General features: G+C 34.2%; 1 protein-coding gene across 1 annotated transcript; it reads left to right on the forward strand.

The window, feature by feature from the left end:
- Positions 1-3293: 3293 nt before the first annotated feature.
- LOC143561955 (subtilisin-like protease SBT5.3) lies at positions 3294-8571 on the forward strand. Its single transcript, XM_077049904.1, has 11 exons — positions 3294-3405; positions 3493-3602; positions 3685-3782; positions 3870-4034; positions 5150-5258; positions 5349-5883; positions 5964-6061; positions 6648-6893; positions 6977-7091; positions 7733-7946; positions 8020-8571. Exons 1-11 carry the CDS (start codon positions 3319-3321, stop codon positions 8556-8558), a joined length of 2316 nt encoding a protein of 771 aa, XP_076906019.1. The 5' UTR covers positions 3294-3318; the 3' UTR covers positions 8559-8571.
- The last annotated feature ends 1054 nt before the right edge of the window (positions 8572-9625 follow it).

The following is a 9625-nucleotide window of genomic DNA, read 5'->3' on the forward strand; positions in this document are numbered from 1 at the left end:
AGTTAGAAATTGTTTTTATGAGATTATTATTTTTTATTTTGGATTTCTAAAAAACTCACCTAAGATTTTCCGAGTCCGGTTGAGTCGCATAATACACTTGATACTGTAATAAAATAACTGGTAGTTCAATTTTTAATCACTACACATCAAATCCAAACTAAAATCGGAAACATGAAGTTGGAAAAGTTATCCGCTACATGAAAAAAAAGTTTCCATGGAAACCCAATGATCCAACCTTGCTTTATATGGTTTTGCTAACCGAATAGTGTCGCTTAACTATACGTCCTACATAAAATGCAAGTAGCACCCGTGCCGGCAATAAACATATACAAGTCAATTGTTAAAAATGATTGGGGTTAACCAAAAACTTTGTACTATACGTTCTACATAAAATGCAAGTATTACTAGTGTCGCTTAACCTCGTCCTCCACTACATACCTCCACCATATGCCAATGTTGACGTGTTAGAAACGTAGTTTTTATAATCATCTATCTCAACCCGTACGATACATATTATGGTTATATTGCTCATGCGTTAAAGAAGGCCACTTGGGTTAATATTAAAAAGGTTGGGATGGAAATGTGGTGTTTAGTTAAATATTTAGGGCTTTGGATAAAAGAACTATAATTATGATAGTGTTTCAAGCCATTAGTATGTGGGTGTCCTACTAATCGAATTTTGGATACTCGAATTCATTATGAACAAACCTTGCGGCTTGTGCTCATATAATCAAGACGGAAAAGGATGCTTGGGGGTGTAGATGAGCTAAGTCGAGTCTGAGCTCGACCATGCTCATTTTGACTTACGAGAGCTCGAGTTCGGCACGTTTCAACCTTTTTTTCTAAAGCTCGAGCTCGGCTTATTTATTATTTACTAATTAAGTTATATATGCTTTTAATTAACTTTATATATTTTGAGAAAAATCTTAAACGAGCCTAAGCTCTACTCGAATCTCAAGCTCGTGTAGTACCTTGACTGAGCCAAAGCCAATTCAACCTTAACTCGATCTCGGCTTGTAGTGTGAAATTAACACTAGGAAGTCCAAAAACTGTAAACTCAAATACACATAAGGCTCGATGAGCCTAAACGAGCTTCCATACAAGGTTCGAGCTCAGGCTCGATAACTAAATGAGCTTCATTTGAGGCTCGGGCTTGGCTTGAGCTCGAAAAGGCTCAGCTCATTTCTAGCTTTCTATTGGTCCATGCTCGAGTACCTTGATGGCTCGGCTTGTTTGCACTCCAAATACGCCCATGATGCCCTTTATTGCTGAATAAATCAACCAAATAAGAACTTACAACTCAACAAAGCAAAAGTTTGTTTTATTTACTTAACATTCGATTGGACAAATAATGAAATCACTTTATCGATTTTGTCAAGTACGAATGCGTTTGTTTTATTATGTGGATGACACAGCAAAAAATAATTCTTTATTATTTATTAACAATCACGTTAAAATGACTGATTACATACAAACTATATTATATTATCGCATCACAGTAACTATAAACAATGAAGATTTCATGATTAAAAGTTATGACATCATCAAATCTTCATCATCATTGATGTCTTTATTTTTTCTTTAACGACAACATCGATTGCAATTTTTGCATTACTTTGACTAGAATGCTATTAACTTGACAATTAAATAATTTGAAATAAATTACATAAATATACCCGTTGAACCGAACAGTTTTTGACGACCATAGAAGCGGTAAACAATTTCATTGGTTACGCTAATTTAGAGTCCTTTCATTTTGAACAGTGGTATGTATATTCGGACCAGTGATATACCTTTTCATAGGCTCATTAGCTTATATATATGAGTAGTTAAATTAAATGCTTTGCCATTCACAAAATCTCTTATGATTTTCTTTAAAACGAAATAAGTTTTCCTTAATTCTTTTTAATATAAGAATATACTATTTAAACTTTATTTAAAGTAAGAATATATTTTACAGTTAATTATGATATTCGATATCTTGTCCGGTTTGCTAAAACATTGATTATAAATTTATAATAATGTATAAGGATTCTTTCTAAATAAGAAACTATGCTATATTTATTTATTTATTTATTTTACCTAAACTTAATTATTGTTTGGATTATATTTCTTAATATTTCAGATTGTTCTGATTACATGAATGTGGTTTCTTAATTTAAATAAAAATTGTTTACATGCATTTTAAAATATTTTTGAAAGCAGTAGTTTTATAGTAGACCTTGTTTTTCTTAAAAAAATTCCTTCTGGGGTGGTCCTAGGTTCGAATATCTTGAGCGCCAAATCAATAATGGACGGTTGAAATTCCAGTTTTTAAAAGCTTAAACTTGATTATTAATTATTGATAGACCTAACAACTTATCACAAGGTAAAAATGCTGCATAAAAAAGTTAAATATAAAACCAGTCAGTCAACTTATCTTGATTTGTAGTGGTCAGCTTAATTAAAAACTTGGAGCTTTCAAAACCACTAAAGGTCTTGTAATTATTTGGTATAATATTAACTGACGATATTTAACAACAAAAAATGATTAACAGATTAATCCATGATTTCTTAGACACATTTTTTAAGAAAAAAACTTATGATATTTTAATAACTTTCTACATTCAGTTACACATTAACAATTAATAATACATATTTGCAACTTATGCTTTGTTCTTGAACTATTTTCAGTTTTTTTGAAACAACTTATGATATTTTAATAACTTTCTACATTCAGTTACACATTAACAATTAATAATACATATTTGCAACTTATGCTTTGTTCTTGAACTATTTTCAGTTTTTTTGAAACAACTTATGATATTTTAATAACTTTCTACATTCAGTTACGCATTAACAATTAATAATACATATTTGCAACTTATGCTGACTTTGTTGTCTTTTTATTTAACATTGCTCTCCACTCACAATAATGCTTGGACCACCACTCGTTTTCAAATATTCTCTTTATGCACACCATCTGTTTGATACATAAAATGCCTGACTGAACTTGACCCTTCTATTCATGTGCAGTTAATCCAGACCACCTCACTAAAATGAAACATATGTCATATGTGCATGTTTTGTATCTTTCATGCCATATATATACACATATAACTTGGGATCTCTTGTCTATTAAGGAAGATTCTTTTTGTCAAAAAAAAAATATTGTCTTTACATATTAATCATATCCTCATTAAATAATACAAAATCAAGACTTTGTCACTCAACATTACCCTTTTTAGTCCACTGAAGTTGTAACACAACACAAGTCTTTAAATAGTCAGCAATATTGATACAAAAAGATGTTCATGTGCTCATAATATATCTTATGATATGAGAATGAGAGCTATTTCTCTTTATCTTCTGCTTTCTTTTCTTTCTTCTACACTGTTGTATAGACCCACCCTTGCTTCTAAAAGAGTAAGCATCCATTATACCTCTTACCAATACTGATTATTATTATCATTATTATTATGTTTACATTTTGTTCATATCTTTGCTTTGTAGTCATATGTTGTGTATCTTGGAGCTCATTCACATGGTTATGATGTTTCAAGCATTGATTTCGACCGCGTAACCGACACGCACTATGAGTTCCTTGGTTCTTATTTGGGAAGGTAATAAACTAATAATATATAATAATATATTCATGTTTTAACTTTCTACCCTTTTAGGCTTATATTATTTTTGAATATGCAGTAAAGATAAGGCTAAAGATGCTATCTTTTACTCATACACAAGACATATTAATGGTTTTGCTGCCATGCTTGAAGATGATGAAGCTGCACAGATAGCCCGTAAGCGGTTGATACCGATATTGATGATTTTGTAGAATGACATGTTTTTATGTAATTTGTTTGAGTAATTATAATTATTCAATGCAGAGCACCCCGGGGTAGTCTCCGTGTTCTTGAACAAAGGTAGAAAGTTGCACACAACAAGATCATGGGATTTCATGGGGCTTGAACATAACGGTGTAGTTCATTCAAGTTCGATATGGAAGAAAGCAAGATTTGGTGAAAATACTATCATAGGAAACCTTGATACAGGTCAGTTTATGGTTTGATGATACTTTGATCTTCATGTGTTATTTATAATGCAGTTTTATGCAACTGGTCCAAAATGTACTTTATTTATTTGCTAACTGAAAACACAAGTTTTAGTCTATTTATTTGTTTAATAATTTGTTGCTGACTAACTGTTCAACATTTTTGTTGAAGACTGTGATATGGGTACACTCACTCTACACAACTTGTATTACTTATATTCTTCCAACAAAGTTAACTTTTAACTTATTTGATTTATGATCATTGACTTTTGTATGGCTTAGTTGTATATATTGGCATCTTAAGAACATATTATATACATATTATGTTTAGGTAATTGATTAATTTGTGGGGTTCCTGAAGCAATAACTGATTGGTATATAATAGAATAGCAAACATGTTCAATCTAGATTATACTGTGAAACTCTTATCTGTTTGCCACTATCAAGAGTGCACATGCTTTATGAACTGTCAACTAAATTGATTCAGTTTTCAAAAATCTTGGATTATGATTTTGTTCTTCTATTTAACAAGGGATGATATATTGATATACATTATTTTACTCGAATTCGATCGTTATTCTGAATAAAAACACAACTTTTATTTGAAAAGTTTAAGTGAACCACTTCATGGTGACTTGTATATCATAAAAGAAAGAAAGGCATGAATGGTCTTAATGGTATGCCCAAATTTCACTTGTGGATCAAGTATGAGACAGTACATAACTGGTCCCAGGTTATGCACATATGTAAAGGTTAACTTTTCTGTTAAACTTTTAGAAAATGACCAAAATACCCTTGAGCGTTTAAAGGACAAAAACTTTAAAAAAAGTAATATAGATAAAATTCAATATAAGTGGTGGGCACAAGAGAGTTGGTATTTTCATATTTCTTTTAATGTTTAGGGTATTTTGGTCATTTCATACCTACTTAACAGAATGCACTAACCTCCATTCATGTCAAGGACCGTAGTTGTTAAATTTGTGCATAACTTGGGATTAATCGGGTACTTTCTCATTCGTGTAACTTTTTTCATTAGAATAGGTCAACTGCAACAAAATTTAACAAAATGCATGATACAATTGTCCTCATATTCTTTATTTCAATCTTTAACCGTAGGCGTTTGGCCCGAATCAAAAAGCTTTAGCGATGTAGGAATGGGACCCGTTCCATCAAAATGGAAAGGGGTCTGTCAAAATGGTGCAGATGCTAACTTCCACTGCAATCGGTCCGTTTCTTAAAACAATAACGCACGCGTATTTTAAGCCCAATATTATTATATAAATGAATACACTCCCTATTATTATGATATGTGAAGGAAGCTAATAGGAGCAAGATACTTCAACCAAGGTTATAAGTCCGTGGTGGGCCCGTTAAACTCCACATCTGATTCGCCACGTGATCACGACGGCCACGGGTCCCACACGTTATCAACAGCTGGAGGTAACTTTGTATCAGATGCCAGTGTGTTTGGGTATGGGAACGGAACAGCTAAAGGCGGGTCCCCAAACGCTCGGGTTGCTGCATATAAAGTTTGTTTCCCACCCGTAAATGGCAGCGAGTGTTTTGATGTTGATATTCTAGCTGCATTCGATATGGCGATTCATGATGGTGTAGATGTGTTGTCTGTGTCTCTTGGTGGTGATGCAGTTCCATTTGTTAATGATAGTGTTGCCATTGGCTCGTTTCACGCGGTTAAACATGGGATTGCTGTGGTTTGCTCTGCTGGCAACTCGGGGCCTGGTGATGGCACGGTTTCCAATGTTGCCACTTGGCAGATCACGGTTGGAGCGAGCACGATGGACCGACAGTTTACTACTTATGTGGTTTTGGGCAATAACACGCGGTTCAAGGTCAGTACTCAGTACTACAACTAAAAACTGTTATAACTTATAACTGATTATTTGTAGCAACTAACAAACTTTACTTTCAGGGTGAAAGTCTTTCTGCTAAAGCGTTACCGAAAAATAAATTCTTTCCGATTATAATCTCTGTTGAAGCCAAAGCAGCCAATGCAGATGCTAAAGACGCGTAAGGATTTCAAGTTAGCGAGTCATGGTTAGGGTTTGAGTTTATGTCTTTATGACACGACACATGGTTCGGGGGTTTGGGTCAGTTTCAGTAAAAACCCGTGAACAAATTTAGCTAAACTTGTCGTTTCGGGTCAGCCTGGTGGGTTTGTGTGTTGGCCCGTTTAAAATGTTTATTTTTATAATTTTATTTGATAAATGTGCTATATTTCGTAGCTTAAACGTAATGGGTCTTTTATGCAAAAAAAAGTATATCAGTGAAATGAGTACGGGTCAATCTGGCGGGTTCGCGGGCTGACGTTTACCCATTTATTTTATTTTATTTTTTTAAATGTGTTCTATGTAATAACATAAATGGGTTGGGCCTCTTATGACAAAGTTTTAAGGCTAAAAAGAAAAGTGACAAGGTTTTATAATGAAAATGTAATTGTTTTTTTATAAACTTGTATTACTTGCTGTGAAAATGTAAAATCAAATTATTAGTACGTGAAAACAATATGAGTTAAAAACTTATGGGTCAAACGGGCCGTGTTTGGGTCAACCCACGAATATGCCTGTCATATTTAGGTTTATAATTTGTAATGCAGGCAGCTTTGTAAAGCGGGATCACTGGACGCTGCAAAGGCAAAAGGCAAAATATTGGTATGTCTTCGGGGCGATAATGCCAGGGTGGACAAAGGCCAACAAGCTGCATTAGCTGGTGCAGTTGGAATGGTTCTCGCCAACGATGATGCTTCCGGGAATGAGATTATCGCAGATCCTCATGTCATTCCCGCTACACACATCACTTACACTGATGGTCTTGCTGTTGATCATTATCTCAATTCCACCACGTAACGTTTACATCACACGTAGTTCGTGCATTATTTTTATTATATGTTACGGAAATGCAAATAACATTTTATGAGTTTAACAGGAATCCAGTGGCTTACATCACACAACCTTCAACTCAGTTGGAGACAAAGCCAGCTCCATACATGGCTGCTTTCTCATCCAAGGGACCTAACATCATCACACCCGAGATTCTTAAGGTTATAATGTTATACCTTAATCGTCTTTCTCCATCGCCTGTCTTAGAATCTTACATTTAGGGGTGTGTATGGGTAGGTTTGGGTCGGTGTTGGGCTCAAACTGAACCAAGAACCAAAAATATGATTTTTAATTTTTGAAAACCATTCGGTTTTGGTTCTTTCGGTTCTTGAATGAAAAAAAATAAATAAAAAGAGTAATGGAGAATCTCCCTACAAAAGTTCGGAAAATATTCAAAAATTAAAAAAATCTTGAATTAATAGTTCACAATGGTTCTGTTCGGTTTCAGTGTTGCTATTTAGGCTCGAAGTTTATAGAATGAAAAAGAAGTTGGCCCACATTAATGAATTTGGGCCTAGATATTTTTTATATTTATTTGGCTACACAATTAATTAACTTTTTTATAAATTGCTTAACCTTCAAAAATAAAACTTATAATTCCTAAAATCAGTAACAAAAGTTGGTTTTTATGGATTAACTTCGGTTATATAAGTCGGTTTGCCTTTAAGATTATTGATACATGCAAAACAGAATCAGAAATTCGGTTTTTGTAACAACATAAAACCAAGCCGTTAGTTTTTTGGGTTCTGTTATTTCTGTTTCATGCACTCCGCTCATAATTATGTCTTTTGATCATGTTCAGCCTGATATAACCGCACCTGGAGTGAGTATAATAGCTGCTTATACAGAATCAGAAGGGCCCACAAATCAAGAGTTTGATACGCGTCGGGTTCAGTATAATTGTGTATCGGGCACTTCAATGTCGTGTCCTCATGTTTCTGGCATTGTCGGGCTTCTGAAAACCATCCATCCCGACTGGAGTCCTGCAGCGATTAAATCCGCCATCATGACCACTGGTACGTTTATTGATAAAATTTAATATATACATATAAAGAAAACTATTTTCTAAGTTAAATATTAACCATGCAGCAAGAATACGCGACAATGTGGCTAAACCAATCACAAACGCGTCCCATATCACAGCATCACCGTTTAGCTATGGAGCAGGACATGTGCGTCCCAACCGAGCCATGGACCCTGGTCTAGTTTATGACCTGACCACAACAAGTTACCTTGACTTGCTGTGTGCACTCGGTTACACCAATTCACAAGTCGAAATGTTCTCAGAAACACCATATACGTGCCCGTGTGATAACATTAGTCTCCTTGACTTTAACTATCCATCCATCACCGTGCCTAACCTTAATGGCTCGATCACTGTGACACGAACCGTTACAAATGTGGGTTCACCGGGCACATACAGATCACGAGTGTTAAAGCTGGATGGTATATCGGTTTGGGTTCATCCGAAGAAGTTGAAGTTTAAGAAGATTGGTGAAGAGAAAGTGTTTAAGGTTACTTTGAAGCCAAAGAAGGGGAGTGTAAGTGGTGATTATGTTTTTGGACAACTAAAATGGTCAGATGGGAAGCATAATGTGAGGAGTCCCATTGTGGTTAAAACCATATGATTTGGGGTGGGAAAAAAATTTCGAGTAAAATAACTATTGATTATTATCATTATTGAAATTTATTCTTGGTTATTGATTTGTACAAATTTTATAAGTTTTTGCCTGCCTGCTCAAAACCTTACAGGTTAACACCATTATCATTTCATATATGGAGGGTAATGTAATCAAATTATTCATGTGAGGAAAATAAAATAAAAAAAAATACGTAAGTAAATCATTTGGCACATATTTACATCTTGAATAACTTCATATATGGAGGGTAATGTAATCAAATTATTTATGTGAGGAAATAAACACCGCCCCCAGAGAATAGTTATGTCTAATATACTATTCATACCAAAAGGATTATATTCATTAATAAGTTGTGAAGAGTTTAACCATAAATAATTTTTTAACCGGTCCATTAATGTTAGGATTGTTTGCTTTCTTTCTTTTAGGGTCTTGACTAGTTTGGGGATATGTCCCGGCTAGTAGTGATGCCTTGTTTTGTTTGTTCTTTTTTGAATAAAAGTTTGCCAAGGCTTCGGCCTTTTTCCAAAAAATAAGTGGAAGATTCATTAAACTGTGAAACATTACCCTGCCATAATGTAACGTGCTTCCAATGCCAATAAAAAGTAAACTCATCCAATGGTATTTAACATCCATAAACTGCCAAATAAAATGTGCCCAAGCCGAAATATCACAAGTACCACCTCGTCCTGGGCCATCGCATAGGAAACTATAACCAAAATCCTTTTTATCTGGCATTAACTTGGAACCACATGCATCTAACGCAGCTTTTACTAAGATCAAAGTAGTTGTATGTAAACCCAAAACAATAGCATGATGAACCAAACCTAGTGATGTGTGGCTCTCTATATCCACATATCTACTTTTACTCACGTATCATACTTTATTCTCATTAATATAAATCGAAATATGGTGTGCATGAATGTACACTCGTGCATCATACTTCTGATAACATCATTTGGAATTGGTGGTTGTTAGATAACAAAATTAACATATATGTTAAACAGACTGGCATAGGTTAGGCGAAATGACAACAAAATACTTTTGAATTATTCAAG

The sequence above is a fragment of the Bidens hawaiensis genome, unplaced genomic scaffold, assembly GCF_021521415.1.
Source record: "Bidens hawaiensis isolate Kalapana, Puna unplaced genomic scaffold, B.hawaiensis_p1.1 tig00020887_1, whole genome shotgun sequence".
NCBI classification, from domain to species: Eukaryota; Viridiplantae; Streptophyta; class Magnoliopsida; order Asterales; family Asteraceae; genus Bidens; species Bidens hawaiensis.